Genomic DNA, 24,584 nt, shown 5'->3' on the forward strand with positions numbered 1-24,584 from the left:
AGTTTCATTTGCTTATCTTTGTACCTGAAAATATGTACTGCAGGCTGTAGTTTGTTTCTGAGCTTCATTGATGTATCTTGGATTTGAGATAGATTGTATCATGTGAGAGATGAGACTTACTTATGCTTTATCTATGTATCTCTTGAGACATGATCTTTTTCTATATATATCAGTGGTTTCTGGACTTGAGAAAATTTGTAATGAGTGCTATGTGTGAATTACATGTGTCATATTTATTTTCATAAGGACTATGCATGCTACAATGAAAATATTTGATGTGATGCCTTTATATTTATTCTTGTATGATATATCATGTCATATGCATCACGGTTCCTCTTTGTCACACACACATGCACCCCACGGATGCAATGATTTAGGGGGAGTCTCCTATTTGTTTTAGTATGTGCAATTGACATTTGAGGTCATTTTGTGGATTCTAATCATAAGCACATATTAAGGGGGAGCCTCTCATAAATCATTGAACCCAAAAGTTTAAATGTTTATATCATTTTGTAAGCTTTAATCAAGTTGTCATCAATCACCAAAAAGGGGGAGATTGAAAGTGCATCTAGCCCTTTTGTGGGTTTTGGATGATTGAATGACAACGTGATTAAAAGGACTAACCCGTTTGCTAAGTGTGAACAGGTAATAGGTTATCTCACAAGGTACTTAATGAAAGCCAAAATGATGTATTGTTGTATAAACAATCTAGTTCAAGCACAAGACAACAATGCAAATGGAAATCATGTGAAGGCTTATTTCTTGTGGGATTTCCATGTACTATGTGAAAGCAAGCTCATGATTATTAGTTAATGAGACATAAGGGATTGCATATGGAATGGTCTCATATTTGAAGCTTGCTAAATTAAAATGAAAAAGATAACAATACATATGAATGGATGATTCAACACAAGATGTGACTTGATGGCTTGAGATGGTGAAGATAGCAAGGAAAGGCTTCGAGGTACTAAGCAAGGGTGAAGGGCAAGCGACGGCTTGGCGGCCGAAGAACCTAGCTAGGGTGAAGAAGAAAGTACTTGCATTTAGTTGAGGTACTAATCAAGCTAAGATGGTCATATTTATGTGAAGGATAAAATCTATAATGAAGTATTTGATGGAAGTGACTTGATACATCTGGGATTATTCAAACTTGATGAATGGAATCAAGTCACATGCTCAAGATGGCTATGCTCAAGTGAAAAGATCAACATCAACATGTTAGCACCCTTACTTGATGAAGATTGGAAAGGACGGCATCAATTCAAAAGAACAACTCAAGTGGTACAAATTCATATTTCCGTTTATCTTGAGTTTAATAGGTATGCCGTACTATGAAGAGGGATGCATCATGTTGATAGATAATGTTTCATAAGTGCTCAAGCCAACCCATGTGAGTTTTGAGTATTTGAGCGACAAAAGTGCTAACTGATCACTTGCTGGTCTGGCAATACCGGACGTGTCCGATATTCATACCGGACGTGTCTGGTATTTGTCCAGCAGCTGTAAACCTGTTGTTCTCGGGTTGGTTCGTCGGGAGTTCCGACACAGGTCGGGAGTTCCGACGGTCGGGAGTCCCGGCATGGGTCGGGAGTTCCGACGTGTCGCACTTCAATTGACTTGGAGGGTTCACTGTCCTGGTCATACCGGACATGTCCGGTATTCATACCGGACGTGTCCGGTATGGATGACCAGAGGCCAACGGCTAGTTTTCAAAAGCCGTGAGAGTCGGGAGTTCCGACGTAAGTCGGGAGTTCCGACGGTCGGGAGTTCCGACATGTGTCGGGAGTTCCGACACCTCACTAACTTTAACTCAGTTACATGTTTTTCAAAATTACTGAGGGTCGGGGGTTCTGACTTGAGTCGGGAGTTCCGACGGTCGGAAGTCCCGGCATTCTTCGGGAGTTCCGACACCTCACAACTTCACTGTAACTTAGTTACCGTTGGCGCAGTGTGAGTCATACCGGGCGTGTCCGGTATGCATACCGGACATGTCCGGTATTGCAACGGCTATAAAACGGCTAGTTTTTCAAGGGGGCTATAAATACCCCCAAGCCTCCACCTTTGGAGGCTGCTGATTCTGCTGTGATAGACACACGTTTTTGAGCCTTGCCAACTCTCCTAAACCCTCTCTTAGTGAGTGTGTGATCCAAATTGCAAAATCAATTTGTGGGTTGAGAAAGAATTTGAAAAAGAGAGCAAGCCACCACTTGAGCACTTGTGCATATTGTCAATCTCGTGATTCGCATTTGTTACTCTTGGACTCTTCGGTCCTAGACGGCTAGGCGTCGCCGGAGAGCAACCGAGAGATTGTGGTTGCTTTGGAAAGTTTGTAACGGTCGATTCCGCCGCCTCGGAATCATTTAGTGGAAGGAGGAAAAGGAGTTGGAAAAGACTCCGGCTAGAGTGACCTTCGTGGTACCCTCTAGGGCTGACCTTCGCTGGGTCGCCCGCAGCCCCCTCAACGGAGAGTAGGACTCGAACAAGTCCGAACTTCGGTAAAACAAATATCGTGTCTTAATTTGCATTTCATTTGATATTTGTGTTGCTCTAGCTGTACTGCAGGTTCTCTGTGTATATTGTCATCTCCATTAGGTGCCTGCAGTTTGGTTTGAAGATAGAAATCGAAAGGAGCAAGTTCGGGGCTGATCTGCAGAAATCGTGTATACCGGACACGTCCGGTATTCATACCGGACACGTCCGGTATTTCCTGCCTCCACTGAAAATATTTATTCTCTGTTCTAACTTGGTGTTGCAGGGTTGTAGCTTCTAGATATATTCTTTATACCTTGTTTACTTTGTGGCTAACTTGTGAGGGGTGGTAGTACCCTTGATTTGGAGTTTCCATTTTGGAAACTCCCCTTTTCTAATTGTTTCCGCATTTAAAGGTGTTAATTTTCAGAAACGCCTATTCACCCCCCTCTAGGCGGCATCCTAGGTCCTTTCACGTGGTTCTTTAGGAAAATGTCGGTGAAGAATCGTGGAGGAGGTTCCTCCATTTCCTGCCACGAGCGGGCGCCGCCGCCGTGACCGCCGCCCAGGAGGGAACAGGCCTGGCCTCGGGGCGCTGGCGAAGGGCGCGGCCGTGCGCCTGGAGTAGGGCGGGGCAGCAGTAGGAGATGGCCGAACGGAGGGAGCTGGCGAGCGTGTCTCGGGAGCAGCAGGAGCGGCGCAACGAGGAAGTCCTGATCTGTTTTGGCCATCCCGTTCGGCAGCAGGGGAAACAAGAGAATAGGCAGGAATAATTTCGTCTTTTCGTGTACCTTTCTATTAAAAACGATTATAATAAGAGGTGTAGTGTCCAGGACCCAATTACCAAAGAGTTTTAGTGTGTTTGGACAAAGATAAGTTTTTTTTATGCGTTGCAGCAAAGGCTATCTTTTTTTAGTGTCCAGGACCTAATTTTGCCAAACCAGGAAGCGTTGATGAAGTGGTTGCATGTCCAGCAGTAGAGAACCAGGATTTCCAACTAGGAGCAAGCAAAGCGGGAAGGTGCTTAGTGCTTTGCATGGCAGATTATTTGCCGGCATAAATTTCCTGGTAGTTTTGTTTATTATTATTTTTTGCATGGATTCATTGCCATCCAAAAGTCACCCTTCCATTTTTTTTGCATGGATTCATTGCTGTCCATCACAAGGTCGATAATGTGAAGCATCGCTGTTCCATTAGACTGTATGGCGGGGCCATGGAAAGCGAAGCTGTGCACCATTAGACTATATATATTGGACTATTCATAAAGTTTGCCTGCATGATTATTGCAATAACCATATGCATTTGAAAGACACCAGTTCAGTAAAATATTAAGATCAAAAGCAGTGTCAATTCTATCAATGCAAACTACAAAGTCATCAATCAGAAAATTCAAACCATTTTAGTGAAAGCACATGTTTTGGCTAATGGACCATGTCCACACACACACACACAATGTGTTTTGTGTTAATATAAATCCTTAGTCATTAAATGGGTGCGTGAAGGATTTACAGGATGTTTCTTTGCATGATTAGCAATCCAACTAAATGCATTAATTAAGTCAAGAAGGACTATAATGCATTTGAAGTTTTATTTGTCTGCAAGGCTGCAAGCATCCTGTGGTGGCCAGATTAGTAAATCACTAGAAATGCATATATAGTTTTATATTGAATGTATTTTTTATTTTTTAAGTAACCGGATTGGGCTTTTTGTTAAAAAAGACAGGTTATATACAAGTAAAAAGGATGAAAAAAAATAAGAGAGAAATACAAGAATATTGTAGAAATTTCAGCTAGATGAAATAACTATATTTTGCTCGAAGCATAAGCATGGCAAAAGTTAAGATGCATATGCGGCACAACTGATTGGGAATTGAGATTTTTTTCAAGCCTAAAAGGGCTAGACTAAGTATACCTTGAATCCATATATTGATGACTAGAAATATTGATAAATAAACTTCTACTAGAAAATATTTGCCAAATCAACGATAGATGCATATCGATTTTTATCTTTTGTGCATCACGGAGAAGCCCCCATCTGATGTCGAGAGGATGATCATCCGTTGCGCCTGGAGGAGCCCCCATCCGAGGGGAACCCCGTTGTTTGGTGTAGGGGAAGGGACGCCACCGCCATGTGTAGGAGAGGGGACATCACCACCAGGTACGGGGAAGATGATGCCGCTATCGATGATGTGGGGGAAGGAAGCCGCTGCCACCGCTAGTTGTAGGGGAAGGGACGCCGCCGCCATGTGTAGAAGAGGGAGACAGTTGCCGGGGAAAGCGATGTTGTTGTCGCTGATGTGGAGAAGGTAGTCATGGGCGCTGCTTGGTGTAGGGGAAGGGACGTCGCCACCATGTGCAGGAGAGGGGATGTTGCCGCCAGGTGACGATGCCGATGTGGGGCTAGTGGGGGAGGGGCACCACACCGGATCCGCCTTGTGCTAGGAAGTCACTGCCGTCGCTACTGTGATCTGGGTGGGTGGAGAGTGAAAAAAAGAGAGGAAAGTGATATATCTAGGGTTAGGAGTATTTATTTATGTGAGGTGACGTTATAGAGCACACACTTATGGTTTTGGTAGGTCTTTTTACATATGTGGGAGGCGGACTATGGTTTTGGTAGGTCTTTTTACGGTTGTGGCTGGCAGACCAGCATGAGATATTTAACGCTCAGAATTGTAGGCCTTTTTACGGTTATGGGTGGTGAACCATGTCATAGTTGACACTCAGGATTTTACAGTTGCAGATAGTCTCTTTAGGATTGCAGGGTAATTGATTTGTTGGTTGACGCGTTGAATAACTTATTCAACATGATATCTGTTGAATAGCATATATATTGTAACCAATACGATTGCAGGGTAATTGATTTGTTGGTTGACGCGTTGAATCACTTATTCAACTTGATAGTTGTTGAATAGCATATATATTGTAACCAATCAAATTTTGGTAGTACACAAATCTATTGCACCAACCAAACTGAGCTTGTCACCCGAACCCATCTTGGTGCTGCCAAATTGCCACATCGCCTGTCCTGTTACGTGGCAGATTAGTGTGATGATTTTTCATCACAAGAACGTCACGGATTGCATATAATAACAAAAAGTTGCGGTTCTAACGAAATTTTATTGTCACTCAAAATCATTTTTTTTCTTGCCTATTTTCTTCTCCATGCCCAGTATCTCCTTCATAACCTTGGGTCACCAAGTTCTTTGTTTACAGACTGCCATGCAGCTTATATATTTAGCTCAGGCCATCCTCCTTTCACCTCCTTGCATTTGCTTAAGATCTTTTGGAAATGTCACTTAAGACCAGGAAGACAATAATAACATATTAACATGCACATTTGCTAGTCTTATCTGATCAGCCCAGATCCAGGCAGTGGGGTTAGTATTGAACTGGGGAGTCAGATTGCAACTCTCTCCTTCAGTGCCAACGTAGCTCATACCAATTAATACTTCACGACATGGTGGTCAAAAGAATTTGAAAAAAAAAATCATTGACCCGGAGACAAATATGCTGCTGCTTCTGCATTCTAAGCTGGCGTCCTAACAATCCATCCTAGGCACTCCTTCCTAAGAGGCGAGTCGGCAAATATTGCTTTGATGAAATTTTGCACCTGTACATGATTAAAAAAACTGATCGGTTAAACTAAGAAAACAGACGTGAAATTTAGGATATTTTTCAACATTGAAAAGATCATAAAGTTGTCATGCAGTAGCTTGAATTAGGAATACTGAGGTTCCCGTAACAAACATGTGCAAATCACAGATTGAGATACACAGAAACATATGGGGGCGCAAGACAAAGTTATGAGAGATCCAAGGACCTATGAGATAAATCAATGCCCAAAAATAAAGTGCTGCCGCTGATATTGTATATGAAACATATATGAAGATTCTTTTTTTAAAGAAAAGATGGGAGCTGGGCTTGCTCACCTCAGATGATGTGAAACCACATCTAGCTAGGTCTCCACTTTCCCAACATGCTGTGATGGACTTCAATGACATATCAAGCAACTCTGAACAATAATTATTTTCAGCGTTATCTGACTGAACAAAAAAAATATGCCCATTTAAAGATGAAAAGAAATCCATAATCAGAACCAACAAAATACCTGCAAGCTTGCGGAACTTTTTCAAAGAGGGTATAATTCCATCCAACTGAATCCAAGTGTCATGGTCTAACTTTGTGCTGTCATCATCGTTCTCAACCAGGGAAAGAAATAGTGAAGAGAGGTTTTCCAGAGCCAAATGGATAAGGCCTTGAAGCTGTAAGCATGTATATTAATGAACATACCATTATGGCATAACATGTATCACCTCAAACCATCATGTCATAACATGTATCACCTGCAATGTCTCTTCTGCTGCCATGTCATCTATCAGAAGCATATCCCTTGTAATTCTTGAGAAGACAGACCCAAGGACGTGACACATACTTTTCCTGTAAGTTGATCTTGGCAGTATCGATTCCCACATGATGCGTATCTTTTCCAAAATAAACACGGCCTGAATTGAACCCATAGATCAGCAGAGTAAATAATGATGTTTAACTGAAATGTCCATTTAGATGAAAAATTGAAAATAATCATCAACAATGGAAATTGAATGCTGCTGATATTTGGCACATCATGAAGAAGACAATTTTTATTTCATTGGAGATCCAGGGAAGATTGAAGCAAAATGTTCTTTGGATGATTTGTGAGATTGCTGGTAAAAAGATCCCTAAATAATGGCGAATAGATGTAGCAACAGGGCACAAGGCTTCCCAATGCGTATTTTACTCATTTACAATTATAAATACATAATTCTCTTGTTAATTTCATCGCGAAAAGTGCAAATTTGGACTTATAAACCATGGTTGTTTTGTCTTGTTTCTCCACTGGGAAATGTTTGACTGGGACTACAAGTAATTAGCTCAATGAACAAGCGAACTAAATTTTGAAGTAAATATGTATGAAGTCCCCATCATTTTTCAGGGTTCAAGTGGAACAGACCTGCTCGATACTAAATTTTGCTGACTCATAATGCTGAGGTTGGTGTGTGTTCTGAAAACCTTCAGCGCCATCTATAGCCTGTTAAAACAATGCAACGAACTAGAAAATTTAAATAGAAGCTCAAAACTAGAAGTAATTATGTGTGTGGAATAGAACTTCATAATTAGAAAGATCTAATGACCTCACTTATAGTATCAACAGCGAGTTGTATTTGTCTTCTCAATACAGCATCTGCCATCTGGGAGAAGATTGGGGCTAAATCCACAAAAACAACCTGTTTCTGTAGATCACTAGGAAAATCTGCACGATACTGGAGAAAAGCATCCACAAAGATTAGCAGAACACGTTTCATTTTGGAAACACATGAAATATCTTAAGAAAAATATCTCTTAAAAAGTGCTATTTAATTTGGTTGCCCGAAGAGGAAAAATAAATTTCAACAGCATGACTGCATGAGACTGGTTCTTTTTTGTTTTGTTGGAAGTAAACAAGATCAATCCAGACGTAGAGGCATAGATTTTTTTTTCATGTGCAAAGTAAACACTCTATCTTATCACACAACAATGTTGCCCCGTCGCCATAGAAAGCATAGTTGAACTTGAACACAACAGCCAGCTGCAACTTGGTGAGTTTCTTGTCTTGGTTTTTCACAAAGTCCCCTGAGGCCCTGAGCAGTGGGCAGTGGTGGTAGGTGGCAGCAAGGGTTCCACTGCCTGCAAGTGCACCAGCAGGATGGGTGGGGCTGGACCGCTGGAGGCAGTACATGAGCTCAGACAGCATGGCAGATAAGAAATTTTATTGGTGTTGGCTGCAGGAAGCGAGGTGGTAACACAGGAAGGGGAGTGGAACGGACGATCAGGTGTGCTACAATCCAGTAAAATTCCTGTATTCTGGAATCTAGGGTCAGAAGCTGGCTGTTTGTTTCATATAGGGATTATAAAAGCTAAAACCACCAATATCCGACTGAAACAAACAGGGCTTCCTCCAGTGCAAATCCTAAGGCCTTCCCTAGTATCAAACCCAAAATGAAACGAATTTCAATGACTATATAAAGTATAGGATAACAGTATAACATAATTTAATACATGGAAGATAAAGAATAAATAGTTTATTACATATCTGCATTTTTTAGCAAGAACACACTAACATACTCAAGCAAAACTCAAGATCAATAATGATACAAGCAGCAACAAGTTGGGCATGCACACCTGAAATGCAAGGCCCAGAATTTCTTGGGACAAATGATAGAAATCATTGTGAACAATAGCAGCCACTTGACTTAAGCTATCAAATTGCTTCTCTAGCTTCAGAAAAAAAAATTGACAAAGGTCAATTACTATGAAACAATAATAGTGCTAAAAAAGATAGAACTGAAGCTAGAATACAGTGTGATTTGCTTTGAGTACAACCATGGTATAATGTGGAAACCTAAAACTATCATTCAAAGTTAGTACATACACGAACCTGAACTGGCACAATAGCCTTATAAAGGAGCAAAACATCCCTAGCAGCAAAGCAGAACTCCTTAGCTACTCTTGCTGATGACAAAGATGCATCCTGCTCTGGTTATTCAACAAGAAAATGGATGTGCATCAAATCCTCATCCAATAGGAATTTACAGCTCACGAACACTAAAAAAGTGGAATGGTGCATTCGCATGCAATAGTCAATGCTTGCAACTATGGGAAGAATGCATGCCATGATGAACAGAACAGTAGTTCTCATCTGTGAAACTGTGACGATGGATGAGTAGAACACACAAAAAAAAACATAAGAATGTAGCGCCAGGCATACCTTGAGGGCTCCATGAACCAATTTCATTACTAGAAGTGCCGATTTAGATGTAAAACACTTCTCTGGCTGAAAAAGTAGATCAACAACAGAATCACCTTGGTCACCAGATTCCTGCAATAACAAGCCTCTTTATAAGTATGGAAGAAATGAACCCACATTGTACATGGAAACTCTTGGGTTACACTCACCAGACGACTATCATAATCATATTGTACAAGAATGTTCCTTGCTTTCACCAAGATTTCACTTCTCTTCCGTACAGCAAAATGAACTTCAACATCATCAACAAATTGGGTCAACTTGCCATCCTTTCTATCAGGCGAAATAAACATCATGCTCCTAAGTTTGTTCTCGAATTCAGCTGTACTTCGCACGACATCTTGGAACTCAATTAGCTTGGATGCCTCATTGGGTACAGCCTGAAAACACATAATTAAAGCATCAGCCAAAAAATACCTGAAACAGCAACTGCCGACTGGCAATGCAAATGTCTACGGACAAGAGAACTTAAATGAGGAAGTTCATAGAACCCTAAGTTTCTTGTGGCTAATAAGGACAGTTTGTAAGTTAGCTCATATCACTCTGTTCTTTTTCAACAAAATTCGATTCTTCCCTTCATGGAACTACAAAGATATACTCCCTCCGTTCCTTAATATAAGCCATATAGATTTCTAAAGAAAATTCCAAAATATAGGTACGTATCAGCTCCCACGCCGATTAGTTTAGAAACCTTCCCACCGTACATAGCACATGCCTCAACCAATCCCTTAGATTTAGGAAGCAATCTGATTGGGAGAGAGAAGATGGCCTGATTTTCCTTTTTTTTCTCGGTCTCACATCCTTCCCCAAGCCGTGCGTTAATATTGGTGCTAAAAATTATATGGCTTATATTAAGGAACGGAGGGAGTATGACCCAAGTTTTCATTTGGTGGTAAGTTTGATAATACAATGTGTGAATTAGAGGGATAACGCATTTTCTAGTTATTCTACATATATATATTTTCTGAACCGAACGATAGCTAGGTTGGTAGATAGTAGATACTACCTCTGTCCTGAAAAGGATGCAATTATAAGGGGTCTTTCTCGAGCGGTGCATGAGAGCTGCATGTCATTTCATTAAGCAAAGAGAGAAAGTACAAGGGAGGGCAGAGCCTACTCCCGAAAACTCGCCATATTAAGAAAACTCATATCTAAAGTTTGTCCTTAGTCAAACTATCTAAAGTTTGACCAAGTTTACAGAAAATAGTATCAATATTTATGACATCAAATAGGTAATAATCTAATGACACTTATTTGGTATCAAAAATATTGATACTTGTTTGTATAGACTTGGTCAAGCCAAAATGGTTTGACTCGGTATTATGCTAGAATGGCATTCTTTTCAGGACAGAGGAAGTCCAATTAATGAGAATATAATCAACAAAACTAACTTCACTAGATCATTATAGTCTATAGAGTGTACTTATAGAATTATATCATGAAAATGTCTACAAACAAGAAAAGTAGAAAACTGAAAATAGGAAGCTCATCGAATCCCAAAGTTGCTTGTAGTTTGTAAGGATAGTGACTAAGTTTAGGTCACTGTTCCTTTTTCTATCAAATATGATTCTTCTTATTGTAGGACTCAAGTGTTCAATTGGTGGAAAGTATGATACTATAACCAAAATAGAGGGTTATAATAACATGTACTTTAGTGATTTTATATACGTATTTTGTAACATCACATACTGCTCACTACAGCTATTAGAAGCATTCACAGGCCGATGGCTGCAAATCAAATCAAATTCAAATCATATCGTTGTAGTTGAACCAATCAAAGGATTAGTTTATATAGCAAAAGAAAGATTGGCAGCTCAATTAACAGTAAACAAAGAAACTATACTTGCTGGAAAGCCCCATATGTTCTAGCAGCAGTAGATGCTTGGTGAAGATAATGCAAGTTAAGATACAAATAGTTTTTGTCTCGCATTACAGATAGAAAAGATAATCATAATTCACAATGATAGTTCTTGAGACTTCCCTTCCTCAGATAAATCAGGAAGAACGGTACCTTGGAGAGAAAGTGTGTGATAACCAGATCAGAAATTCTTGGCCAGGTTAACTTTGCAAAAGACTGAACCCACTTGCTATTTTCCATGCAAATGAATTTGCACACAAACTTGATGACATCAATTATTCTTGAGTACAGATTTGAACCATCTTTATTGTCCTTTAACAGTAAAAACCAGTTGCATAAGGCAAACAAGAAGCAAGATTACTTAATCTGCAGAAAGTAATCAGGAAATAAAACTAATTTCGGCTTGCGTTCCAGATGAACAAATATCTAATTCCCCTGCACAATATTGCTAAAACAAAATATAATATTTACCAGTTGAGTTGTTTCTTAAAATGAAGATACACATTCAGCACATATATAGTAATGTCTTGAAAAACTATGGCAAAGGCACACAGCTGATAACAAACTGGGTCAAGGTAGCCCTTGAAAACAGAAAGTTATTACTTAGAATAAATGTATTGACAAACAATTTTCTTTAGAAATCAGGAAACACCATGAAAGGCTTACTTTTATTTCCTCAGAAGGGGCTACACTCAAGACTGATACAGAGTGTTCTGGACCACCTTCCTCAATCACTGACACCTGTATGTTACTGATTGCTGGAACCAGAATATGTTTCATCATCTTGTCTGCAATTTTTGCCATCCCATAGCCTAGGGCATCAATAGTCTGCAAAACAAAGAAATGAAAAGGTCATACATTTGGAGTACAATGTTATCATGTAATATGGGGTCAACACTTATGCAAGGTGCCCATGGCAGCACCTGCCATCTCAGAAAAAGCCTAGAAGGACGCGTCTATAGTCTGGCCCCTAAGTAAGCGACCTTAGAGATACAGAAGTAAGGCATAAATAGGAATTAGTTGCATTTAAGGATATATGCTTCCATCAATTGCTTGCTTGTTGTCAGGAAACTCCTCTCTGTTTACAGGAGAGAAAATTATCAATAAATGCCTAACTTGGATTTGATATTTAGATCCTTCTTGATCTCTGAGCCACATAGGTCTACCCAACCTAGCAATGACACCGCCTTCTCCAGAGGCTACCCCACCAAGGTGCACAACATCGCCCTGCCATCTACTCATTCCAGTTCAAAATACTTGTTGTTTTAGCCTCTTCTACTATCTTCAAAATACTTGTTGTACAATTCTGAAGTAAATTTGACTCATTTTTTTTCCAATCTTACACCTCCTTAATTCCTTCATTGACTAGCATGAGGGAGAGTGAGTGTGTGCCTTTGGCATAATAAATGGCTACTTTATATAGAGGATTAAACATGGGTAGGATGGTGGATGGCCATTTCATTTACCTCCTTAGTTCCCACACCAAGGCTAAAACAAAGAGCCTTTTACGCCAGTGCCATTAAAAAAGATGGCCTAATCGTCAATGGCCCTACAAAGTTGGGTCTATCACTGTCGTCCCTGGGTTTGGAAACTTCTTTCGCCCAAGCCATTCCGTCCATTGTAGCTACTAACGGTGGGTAACGGAGGTGGAAAAAGACTTGAATGCCACTGGGGAGTAAGAGGATGACTGAAAACTTGTGTATTTCTTCTATGCCACTCCCAGGACCTAGCCTCTTGGCGCCATTCAGGTGGGTTTTGGCGCCAATCTTGTTGGCTTTGGCGCCAAAATGACCCTGGCTCCCCTAGGCAGTGCACTCCTCATTTCTTCACCACTCACTTCTCTCAACACTCACCATTTCTTCACCACTCACTTCTCTCAACACTCACCATGTCTGAAGCACCCTGTGGAGTGGAAGTAGCAACCTTCTTTGGAGTGAATCCAATCTCGAGCTCAGTTCACAATCCTCAGTTCCTCACCTTGATATACCTGGGTTTCTCCATCTCCACGTGGGAGACATAGCTTTCAACAAGGAACTTGAATCCAATCTCGAGCTCAGCATCAAATGAGCCATCCTCATGCCGCCTAATAATCCTGGAACGCTGGCACCACGGCACAAAGTCCTCGTAGAGGTCCACTGCCACGACAACAGCAAACATCTGCTCTGGCGAGTACCTGAGCTCACCAAAGCAATCACAACAACACCACAATCACCAACGATTCCCACATTATGATAAATCAATTTCCAGAACAACCATAAGGCAACTCTCGATTGACCGCATACCCCATCACGCGCCTCTCCTCGTAGACCTTGGAGAGCACGCCCCCCTCCTCCCCGTCGCCGCACCCGAGGAAACACCTGGTCTGCGTGCGCGCCATCCACCCCGCACCAATGACGCTGGTCTGCGGATATGCCCACTGGCCGCCGCGCTCGAGCACGCGCCCGCCGCCGCCGAGCGCGGCCAGCGTGCTCGAACACCTGGCATTGGCCACCAGCTCCCCCGCGCCAGTGGAGCACTCGCCCTCCCCGCCGCACCTTCGCAGGACGGAAGACGCCAGCCCCCTCCTCTGCAGCACCGACCTCGCGCACGGCAGCATCGCGGAGGCTCCTCTGGGCGCGATCCGGCCGGCGGCGGCGGGAGAGGGGAACCCTAGATTCGGACCGCGGCTAGGGGCGGTGCTGGCGTCGCCGGTGAAGGGCCGCGGCTCGGGGCGGTTCTGGCGTAAAACGGAGACCTGTTTTGTCTCTATACCCATGGGCAACTGGGTCATTTCCCATGCCCGACCCCACATGTCAGGCCTCCCAAACGGCGAAAAACAAGCGGAGAGGCGATGAAATGGCTTGGGCGAAAGAAGTTTCCAAACCCAGGGACGGCAGTGATAGACCCAACTTTGTAGGGGCATTGACGATTATGCCATCTTTTTTAATGGCACTGGCGTAAAAGGCTCTAAAACAAAAGGTATTTTCAGTTTCAATCTAGTCCGCACTACACAACATATCAAAAGAAGATAGCATATGAACTCAGGGAGGTAGTGCCTGGTGGAGCTTCTAGTGACGTAGATATCTTTTTTTTTCCCAAAGTTGTCGCAATTTTAGCCGCTGAAGGATTAGCACCCTATTCGCTTGATCATTTCTGTGGCCTATAAGCCAGCTGATGCTGTTTTGTTGTAAGAGAAAAACACTGTATCATGGCTGATAAGCATGGCTGATACGATCAAGCGAACAGGGTGTAGATCAGTGTCTTAAATGTCCAACACAACAGCCCACAATCCTTGACAACAGCTATCTTTAACAACAATTGTATTCAATATTTCTACGGCAATGCAGCTTAAACTATGTACAGCTTATGTTCCATTCAATGTCCATCAAAAGCTCCCAACTAAGTTCCATTACCAATTGCATATTTTGTTTACAAGTTAGGGTTATGATCAAACTTACTGGAGCAGTCAACCCATGATGCAGAAGTACCAACTGAATTTTCTCAGTAAAACTCACCTCCAATGCCTGCAGGGCAACAGGAAGCTCAACACCATGACTTCCACCGGAGTGACCTCTCGGAGTAGCCCTCACCACCACCTTACCTCCCTCTGGCGCAAATTCCACACACTCCTCCACATTCTTCCCAAGCCCCACTTGCAGCTGTATCACCATCATAACCACAACCCAACAACAACGATTAACACAAATGCAAACCCTGACATAAGCTGAATCATTCTAAAGCGGAATTTCCTCATCACCTCGTCTACAAGTTGCTCCCAGTCGCTCCTGAGGAGCCCAAATACGACCGGGTCGTCTTGACCAGATCCAGATCTGTCAGGATCGATCAGGAAGGTCTTGAGTTCAGCGACGGCAGTGGCCCTGTCAAGGGGGCTTGCTGCGGCACGGGCCTCGCGGAGGCGGGCGGCGAGCGAAGCAATTGTGGAGGCAGCAGCGAGGTGCTCCTGTCGCTCGGCGAGCTCGCGGCGGGCGGCGAGGAGGCGGTCGGCAAGGGCCCTGAGGTCGGAGAGGTCGGGCGAGGAGGCGAGCGGGGCAAGCGCGGAGTCGAGGGAAGACTTGAAGGAGGCGGAGGATTCGGCGGCAGAGGCTGTGCGGAGGAGCGCGTTGGCAAGGGCCCCGCGGTTAGAGGCAGCGAAGGAGAGGGCCGAGGCGTGCAGGCGGTCGGAGCGGAGGCGTAGGCGGTCGATGAGGAGGCGGAGGTCGGGCGCTGAGAGGGGCGTGGACGGGTCAGAGGCGTCGGCTGTGGTAGAGAGGAGGAGCTCGCGCACGTCGTCGGCAGCTTGCACTTGAGATCCAGCAGCCGAAGATGCACCAGCAGCTGCAGCTTGAGATCCAGCAGACGAAGATGTACCAGGAGTAGACATTTTCCCCTTTCTGAAAGAAAAAACACCAATACTCAGTATTCACATACATTCACATACAGACCAGTGTGTCTCGCTCTCACCTTGGAATTGGATCCGTGACCGTGGAGACCGGAGTTTGGGTTGGCCGTTGGGTGCTTGGGGCGAATCCGTCGGCGGCTCGGCGCGTCCTCTCGTCCTCTTCAGGGCCAGACCGCAGACGACAGAGGATCCAGCAGCCGCGTCCTCGACTCCTCGTCAGGGGCGGCGGAGGGCAGGGGCAGCAGGGGCGGCGGTGGACCGGGGCTCGCCGCGTCCTCGACTCCTCGTCAGGGGCGGCGGAGGGCAGGGGCAGCAGGGGTGGCGGCGGACCGGGGCTCGCCGCGTCCTCGACTCGTCGTCACTCGTCAGGGGCTCCGCGGGGCAGGGAATGCGCGAGCGCGATGCAGCAGCAGGGGCCAGGCCGCCAGGGCTCGGTGGTCGGTGTGCCGTGCGCGCCTGGCAGCCTGCGTGGTGCGGCGGTGCGGGCAGCGGGCGTGCGGCGGCACGGGACTGGGAAGAGGGGAGGAAAATCATAAATTGTAGTATTTTTCTCTCACACAAATCAGTTAGTAGTATTTTTTTACGAACCAGCAACAATATGAACCAGCTAACTGAACAGGCTGATTGATAAGGTATTTAGATGTGTGCCATTATAAAAGTTCATAATTATTATAAGTAATTAAAAAGTTTGAGCGGTCATAAGTGTCATTGGTCGAAATATTTTTATCCTTGATGCCACTTCTGTCATATTATGTTAGTTTTTAACGGTTTGACCATCCTAACATGTGGGTCCAGTTAGTTAAAATGTCCATAATGCCCCCATCTTGTTTCCAGCCGGCAACCCTATCCTCTACGGGCCCTCATCGGGAGCGGCAGCTGCAGAGCCCTACGGCTCCTCTGCAGCGGGTGGCCAAGTCGCGTAGGGCGGTGCGGGCGTGTGGCTTTAAGGTCGTCTTCTTCCATGGCTTCACCGGACAACAACTCCGCGTCGACACCGGCTCCCATGACCGCACCGTACCTCGCCGCGGGGAGGCGCCCGCGTCGTCCTCGGCTCCGACGTCGTGCTCTGCTCGGGCTCCTGTTCGTAGAACGCCTTTACCGTGGTGCCGCAGGACCTCCGTGGCTGCGTCAGTGCCTTTGTCGAGAGGACGAGCCCCGGCGTCTGCGTCCGCGACGACAGCACCTGGCGCACGCGCAGATGCGGCTTCATGGTGCAGTCGCAGTAGTTCTGCGAGCGCTCCGGTGGGATGTACGACGCATCAGTGACGATTCGCCTAGGACACCCTTTCCTACCCCCATCGTCAGCCTCCGCCGCCGGCATCGTCATCAAGTAGGCGCCTGTCCAAGGCTTGGATCGCGTTCGTCGGGGTGGTGATGCACCGATGCTAGAGTCACTGACGGGGCGGCATGCCATCTTCAAGGATGCGGAGAGCGGGAGCCCCACGGCCACGGCCGCTTCTGCACGCTGCGCAGCCTCGGCTGCTTCACCGCCACGGTGCGCACATGCCACTGATGGTGCTGCTTTCGGCCAGCGACTTCGATCTCGGCGCCATATGGATGCTAGTTTCACGTATTCCACACTCGCAGCGGCACCTCCTTCATAGCAGGCGGCGCGGTGCCTGTTAGTGCCCCTTCTCGTCAGCCTGTGCAGCGCTAGCTGCCCTCTAGATGCGGCTTTGGTCGTCGCAGACTCGGCTCCTTTTCGTCACATAACGCGACGCGTTCGATGATCCATGGACGCTTCGGGCGTTATGGGCGAAGGAGCAGTTGCATTTTTTTGAATTTAAGGAGTTGTTGCATTGATGATGAAGAAGTTGACGAATGCGTCGTCTCTACGGCCGGCTAGCCGGCTTGCACAGGTGCACGTACGCCTTCCTGGTTACCGAAGAAGCTTACTGCTGCTACTTACATATACGTGTACATACTTCTATTAGCTTGTCGCATACCTATATATACGTACATGATACACACATGCAACTTGCTAGCCTGTTTCTTGTGGCACACCTCACGTACGTAGGCGATTAGTTCATGCATCTTGCCTCTTTTCTTTATAGGGCAAATACGTGAATGCTTATACATTCTGGTTACTAGCTAGGTTCTTGTATTGTTAGTCTGTGGTCAACAAACCCCGTAGATAAATATAGACGACGCCATGTATAGTGCCCGCCTGTCTGGTGGGCTCTCTTTCTTAAATGAGTTCGAGCTCCATTACGTATTTTGAGAAATATAATAATATATATATGCTTCGTACATGCAATGCAAGTTCCTGCTAACACTATATAAGTAAAGACTAAAAAAATATTATTGTGATGTATCTTGTCCCTTAGCTATAATTTTTTGTTGTGATGTCTTATGCAAAAGTTCTATGCAGTTTTCATTTTTTATCAGGTAGTACAGGTACTCGCTTTCGAGGATGATGGGCATGACACTCCTCGTCCAACCGAACGCTCTCCTGCTCCATCATCAATTTGGCGCCAAAACACTCATCCAGCGAGTGGCATAGGAGGAAAATGAAATTTTAGCTCGCTTCTATAGTCTGAGGGTATTTAAGTTTTTTTGTAGCTTAGTTTGACACAGCATCCAATGTGGATGGAATGGCGTGGAGGACAAAAGAATTTCGACTAATGGCACATGTGACCGCTCAAAACTTTTTAATGGCTTATGGGTAATTACAAACTTTTATAATGACACACAGGTAAAAGCCTCTTGGTTAATACACCTATAGGGTTGCAACCTTAAGGGCACGTTCGTTTCATCCTCAATCCATGGGGATTGGAAGGGATTTGATCCCCTACAATTTAAAATCCCCTTTGATCCCCCTTCCATCCACTTGGATTAGAATAAATGAACAGGCCCTGTTTGAATGTAGGGACTAAAGTTTAGGGTCACGTCGAGTATTTAGATAGTACGAGACGAATTTGATAAGCCTAATTAATATGGCATTACTACATGTTACTGTAGTACCATATTGTCAAATCATGAACTAATTAGTCTTAAAAAATTGTCTTGTAATTAGTCTTAATATGTATATTTAGTTTCGGAATTAGTCTATATTTAATACTCCATGAGTCCATGCATGTGTCCAAACATCGAATGTGATAGGGACTAAAGTTTATGAGGGAGAAACAAACGCAGCATTAGTTGGGCTGGCCTGGTGGGCTTTTTTAGAACAAGAACCTTAACTTCGGGTCTACTCCATGCATGTGTCCAAGCATCCGATGTGACAGGGATGGAGGGGTGTTGGTGTTTTGGGACCACCAACAAGTAAATTTGTATTTGCGTGTCTGGCTCGGATGGTGTGCTCGGAGGACATAAGGGATTATACTGGTTCGGGCAGAACATCCCTACGTCTAGTTTGCTGCTGCTCATGTTACCGACACTTGGTTTGCAGTAGGAGTTACAAACGGGCGAGAGAGGGAAAGGATCCCAAGTCTCTGATGAAAGGAGTGAACGGGTGTTGAGAGCTCGAACGCTGCTCAGCCGTGTGTTCATGTTGTGTTCTTGTGTTTTCTATCTCGTGGTCTAGGTCTTGTGCGGATCTGGCCCTCCTCTCATAGGGCACCCTGCTTTCCCTTTTATAGGCCAAGGGAAAGCGCGAGTTACAGTGGAGGAAAATAAGAAGAACCCGATAGAGGAAGGCTTTCAGGATCACTGGGTCCTTATTCTCCTTCATGCGGGTCCCGTGCGACCCTGTAGATGTCAACAGGGATGGCTCCACGTCGCAGCCCTATTCATCACTAGCACCATGCGCAGGCGTCATTTGCTGGTCATGGCATCCCATTCCATCCCGACGGGCATCATGGTGAACTAATGCGCCTGTCAGTGTTCGTACGAGGGTTAGGCAGAACAGCACCGACATGTCCGACATTGTTCTTGATGTGAATCCTCAGGTATGGCCCATCATGGCCTCGGATTACATCGGGGGCGTGTCGGTCTCTTCCTTGGTGTTAGAGTTTTGACCCAGGCCCATACGCTTGGACCTAGAGTGGTTGGCGGCGGTATGAATCCCCGTCGAGCGAGATGGAGCCCGCACCCGAGGGGTCAGGCGAGATAGAGTACAAACCCAAGGGTCGGGCGAGGCGAAGCCCGTGGCCTCGGGGTCGGGTGAGGTAGAGCCCGTAGCCTCGTGGTCGGGCGAGACGGAGCCTGTGCACCTAGGGTCAGTTGGAGCAGTAGTCACGCTCTTGACTGCTCGGATGAATCAATGTGGATGACCATTAGCTCCTCCTCTTCGGATACCCTAGTATTGGTTCTTGACAGTAGCCCCCGTGCCTACGGAGGAGTAGAATACTCCTTTGAAGGCTTTTCTAAACAGGATGACTCTAAGGGCCTTGGCCTTCTTTTGTCGCCCACGGCGTGTCCTAGGGACGACGATTCCCTTTCGTCATGATCAGACCCCTAGAAGGTATAGCTGTGAGATTTGGTGGGTTGGAAAAGGTCTTTCCTGATTCCAACCCCTATAGGGGTCTGTCGTTCTATGACCGCGCGTTCAGTCTCTTTACGAGTCCAACTTTCCTTGAGCCCCTGCCCGTAGCAGGGGTTCGATCAGGGGTCGGCTCTTCTTTGTGATTGTCTTTCCTCAAGCGTTTTTTTCGATAAAAATGGAGGGGTTGAGCCGTGCCATGATTTTTCTCTATGGACGAATCATGGTGCTCGGTGAGCTATTAACGGGCTAGTCCGAGTGGGGCCCCGACATCCTATTTGTGGGGGTCCAGCTTGGGTTAGCTAATGACCGACTCTAGATTCTCAGCGGTCATTCCATATAGTTCTCGGGTTCGTTCGACCGGTCCCGAGGGCTCTCTGCCTTTCTTCGAGGAAAAACCATGGATCATATCTGGCCGAGACTTGAACGTGGACCGAGATGCCCGCGACGCTTGTGCGCTCGAGTACTGGCTGCTAGCGGGTCTATCCCTTCCCACCCCTCACTCTAAAGGTGCCTAAAGCGGTTGTTGAACCCGACGGTGGGCCCACCTTCGAACTCCTGGGCCTAGATGGGCCGTAGGAGCGTTTTTAGCTCCATATCCCTCTTACATGTGATGGGTCGTGGCCCGTTCGGGGAGGCAAAATGTCCGGCACATTTTTCAAGGGGACGGCCATAGGTTGTGTGCGCACACCCTGCGACAAGACGTGGTGATAGGTCATGGCAGGCGTAGAGATCTAGATGGGCGGTTGGTTTCCTCGTACCCATCGCCCCTATAAAACCAAAGGGTTAGCCCTCCGTGTTTCATATGCTCGCCTGCATCCTTACCTCCACAGCCACGCTGCCGCCGCCAATGCTTAGGTTTTCTGCCTCTACATCTCCGTCACCATTGAGCTCACATCCATCCAGCGCATGGAGGGCCTCATCCGCACCTCCAATGGATCCGTGGTGTTGTTCTGACATCACCCTCCAGCGCATGGAGGGCCTCGTCCATCACGGTCTTCTCCACGCGTGGACCTCGACTAAGGAGTGGTTGCTGCCTGGCGACAAGGATTCACTGTCACCACCCGATGGCTACGTGGTGTCGTTCGCCCACTTCCACAAGCATGGGCTCATGACCCCCGTCCACAAATTCCTCCGGGGGCTACTGCACTTCTACAAGATTGAGCTGTAGCATCTGATGAGGACATCACTTCTTCATCACATACAAGCCAAGGAAAGGAGGAGGACCAGCATGGGTGTCCAATTCATCTTTCTCATGGTGGAGGCCCAGTCCAACTGAAGTTGGAGCCCATCTCGGGCTCCAGGACCAGTCTGCCTTAAACTGGTCACCCAAGACGCATCTGGACTCTGTTTTCGACGATCCACATATGGTTGGAAAGCTAATTTGATAAGGAAGCCAATCCAAGTGGTTTCATGTCAAAAGACCTTCGAAATCAACGGAAATCGTCGAAACAAGTCCGTGTCTAGAATCTGTTAGGGTGCTACAACACCGTCTTTTGGTCCGTTGAACCGTGTATCATGTTTGGGCCCATTAGGGGGCGCGTCCAGGGGGGTGACACCCAAGACTCTATAAATAGCAGCCGTCACTCTACTTAGGGTTTGGGTTTTGTTTAGTTCTTGATTTCCTCATAAAATAGATGTTGTTTTGCTGCAACTGTCGCCGCCAAGGCCGCTTGCTGTGAACCAGGGCCCCAGTTCTTGATCTTGTTCGCCTGTGGCAATTAGTCCTTTTGAATAAAGACTTGAACTCCTTATTTTCATAAGCCTCGTATTTATTTGCAATTTCAGATTGCGTTCATCCCGTTCTTGCTTGTGTTCTCGATTCGTTTGCAGGAAAGCCTTCTCAGCGAGGTCAATCGCGTTCGCGTGGTTGATAACCAATGGAGCAGTGGTGTAATGGTTGTAGGGGTCTGAATCAGTCTTGGTTCGAAGCCTAGATTATGAACGTCGAGTCTCCACCAATCGACGCCATCATATCTTTCAGAAGATCGAGCCTAGTCTACATCAGCATCTCAATCCTAATAGGATCCAGCACATGGCGACGTTCATCACGCTGTGCGAAGGATTCTTGGGGATCAGCCCCCACTTCAACTTGTGGAGGCATTTCTTCGTCATCAACCTCTAGAAGAAGAGGGAGAAGGGTGGTAGGCAGGAGCTACACATGCCGATGGGGTGCACCGGCATCCAACTTCGAAACAATCAGGTCGGCGAGTACCCATCCATGTGGCTCTCGATGTCCAATAAGGGGTGGCACTCGTAGTGGTTCTACCTCAAGAATAATACCGCCACCCCTCTACCGGAATTCACCAGGCACCCGATCGAAGAGGCCCTAGAGCAGTGGAAGAAGTGGGGCATCCCAAAGAAGAACAAGAAGAAGATCTAAGACCACATCGTCGCCATCCACATCCTGAAAGAGAATGGCCTAAAAGGGTCGGGCGTCATCGGGGCTTACCACACGAGGAGGGTGGTGCCATTGATGATGCGCGTGCTCCCGCTATACGCAATGGCGTCTGGGGCGTCGTTTGATGGAACGGCACTCGCCGAGGGAACATCGTTCCATGGAGGAGAGGGTACAACCTAGAGAACGAGGATGCACTGACAGGCATCGGTTCGTCCTTACAGGCATGGGGACCCTTCCCGTTCCATGGAGGGGATGGTACATCTAGGGAGCCAGTGGAGGTAGGCCATTCCAATGATGCCCCCTAAGAACCAACAAAGGCGGGACATACCGTTGTCCTGCCCTAGGAGCCAACAGAGGTGGGCAGCTCTGCCATCGCGCCTGAGGTGCCAGCGGAGGCGGGTGGCTCCGCCGTCGCGTCCCAAGAGCTAAGGGGAGTGGGGCGTTCTGCTAATGTGCCCTAGGAGCTAACAGGGGTGAGCCCCTCTGCCTAGGAGCAGGGGCGGGCTCAAAATGGCCTCATTCCAATGAGGCGGAGCAAAGGCCGGGGGGTTCATCCCCCAAACGCATCTGCCGCCCGATGGCGCTGAGGTGAGTTATCAATTCCTCTGTTTTTTCCTGTTTTAGTCGAATTTCATCGTGACTTATGTTTTTCGTCCCTTGTAGCATCGGCAGGCAATGGAATCCTTTGGTGCTAGCACCGAAGAAGAGCATCACCCTCCAATCGGGGCGGCAACCATCGGTTGGTGTCGTGCCCATTTCGAGCTGGTGCGGCGTCAGTGTGACTGCATCGCCGGTCGGTCAGGCACCACCCACGATGGCGCATGTGCCCTCAGCGGGACAGGCAGACATGGGTGTTCAAGGGGCGCCTCCAGAGGTTGCGGAGCAGCCGGTGACGGTCGTGATACCGCTGCCAACTGTGGGTCAAATGGGGCTACTGACCGCGCTCATGGCACCGAATGTGGTGGGCGTGATGTAGCCGGTCGTGACCCCACCGATGTAGGTGGAAGTGGCAGCGGCTGTGATAGATGGGTCATAGCTGGGCGCAACCACAACATCGCTTGAGGCATAGGCACCCATGCCATCAGTGGCCCAAGCGACGGCGCCTGGCATGGTGCTGGGAGAGAGGTTCGCATCCGCACCGCTGACCCCTTCCATCAGTGGAGGGGGCGTCCTAGTGGGGACGTCACGGCAAGAGGAGTCAGTGGCGCTTGGGGCTGGTGGGGAGTCACCCTGACGTTGGTTGGTAGCAGCTCACCCGTGCGGGGTGAGCCCCTGCTCTAGTGGGTGGATCCGTAGGATCCAGTGTCGACACTTTTTACCCTTGATGACACCGCAGAGAGCATGGAGTGGGAGAGCCTCGATGTAGGGATCGCGTCCGTGCTCGATGTCGCAGAACCGACCAATTTATAAGAGTACAAGTACAAAAACAATCACTGAAACGATCAAATTCTCGCACTTGAGCCCATATAAACCCGGTAGTCAACTGAAACCACGAAGGATTTCAAACCAACTTGCATACAACCAAGATCACAGTAATTCAACATAACATATCACACGTTACAACATTTCACAAACAGTTTGTAGATAGATTACAACACCTCAGAGTCATAGTTATTACAAACCAAGTCTTGTAAAGTAACGGAAGCAAATAGTTTAACTCACACACACGAGTTCAAATACAAGTACCAGCTTGCTGATCACATCCCACAAAAGCATTCAGATAAGATAAACAGAGATCATGCCCGTGATCTAGTCTTTGTCACCCGCCAGGTGGAGACAATACTTACAGAAGCCCTGATAAAGAAGGTCATCTGCAACAAGAAGGAATAAACCCTGAGTACAAGAATGTACTCAGCTAGACTTACCTATCGGAAACCAAAACAAATGACACCAAGGATCATGCATAGCTTAATTTAGTGGATCTGGCTGACACTTCCTTTTTGCGGAAAAGCATAAGTAATAACGATCAACTCTTCACCTGAGCTAGCAGTGACTTTTAGCCATTAACCTGTCATCTATATTAGCACCTGTACTAAGCAATCATTTGATTAAGATGCAAACATTAATAACCATAGCAAGTATAAATCGTGGCAACATTATCATCATCATCCATTTAACCATATCGTTAAATTAATTGAATCTACGTTGCTGCTGCTCAGTCAAGTTCTCACTATCCGGGAGAGACAGCGATTCGAATCGATTCCTATCTAGCTAGAGGGGTATTCCTAAACAC

General features: G+C 46.3%; 2 protein-coding genes across 4 annotated transcripts in view; both read right to left on the bottom strand.

The window, feature by feature from the left end:
• Positions 1–5,814: 5,814 nt before the first annotated feature.
• Positions 5,815–24,584, bottom strand: part of LOC136466755 (centromere/kinetochore protein zw10 homolog) — a 32,042-nt gene continuing 13,272 nt past the window's right edge. Inside the window, exons 2-16 of one of the 3 annotated variants that reach the window (XM_066465257.1) lie at positions 15,590–16,037; positions 14,886–15,519; positions 14,644–14,787; positions 11,816–11,977; positions 11,303–11,461; positions 9,441–9,671; positions 9,253–9,363; positions 8,923–9,015; positions 8,667–8,762; positions 7,640–7,768; positions 7,459–7,536; positions 6,812–6,970; positions 6,577–6,730; positions 6,398–6,507; positions 5,815–6,078 (exon numbers count right to left, since the gene is read on the bottom strand). In XM_066465257.1, coding sequence (XP_066321354.1) covers positions 5,995–6,078; positions 6,398–6,507; positions 6,577–6,730; positions 6,812–6,970; positions 7,459–7,536; positions 7,640–7,768; positions 8,667–8,762; positions 8,923–9,015; positions 9,253–9,363; positions 9,441–9,671; positions 11,303–11,461; positions 11,816–11,977; positions 14,644–14,787; positions 14,886–15,509 — 2,334 coding nt within the window. In that variant the 5' untranslated portion in view covers positions 15,510–15,519; positions 15,590–16,037 and the 3' untranslated portion in view covers positions 5,815–5,994. The remainder of the gene's footprint in view (positions 6,079–6,397; positions 6,508–6,576; positions 6,731–6,811; positions 6,971–7,458; positions 7,537–7,639; positions 7,769–8,666; positions 8,763–8,922; positions 9,016–9,252; positions 9,364–9,440; positions 9,672–11,302; positions 11,462–11,815; positions 11,978–14,643; positions 14,788–14,885; positions 15,520–15,589; positions 16,038–24,584) is intronic. The other 2 variants (XM_066465258.1, XM_066465259.1) reach the window with 2 other exon arrangements.
• On the bottom strand, positions 13,041–13,909 carry LOC136466758 (uncharacterized). The gene is made up of 2 exons (XM_066465261.1): positions 13,432–13,909; positions 13,041–13,322 (listed from the first exon to the last, which is right to left on the bottom strand). Exons 1-2 carry the CDS (start codon positions 13,902–13,904, stop codon positions 13,115–13,117), a joined length of 681 nt encoding a protein of 226 aa, XP_066321358.1. The 5' UTR covers positions 13,905–13,909; the 3' UTR covers positions 13,041–13,114.

Source organism: Miscanthus floridulus, chromosome 7 (genome assembly GCF_019320115.1).
Source record: "Miscanthus floridulus cultivar M001 chromosome 7, ASM1932011v1, whole genome shotgun sequence".
In the NCBI taxonomy this organism is placed as follows: domain Eukaryota; kingdom Viridiplantae; phylum Streptophyta; class Magnoliopsida; order Poales; family Poaceae; genus Miscanthus; species Miscanthus floridulus.

What these genes read in the sequence shown, in the direction of transcription:
- LOC136466758 (XM_066465261.1), bottom strand. Translation starts at nt 13,904, where the DNA reads ATGGGTATAGAGACAAAACAGGTCTCCGTTTTACGCCAGAACCGCCCC. An exon ending in GAGGAGAGGCGCGTGATGGG is followed by an intron (nt 13,323 to 13,431) that starts GTATGCGGTCAA and finishes TGGTGAGCTCAG; the next exon opens with GTACTCGCCAGAGCAGATGT.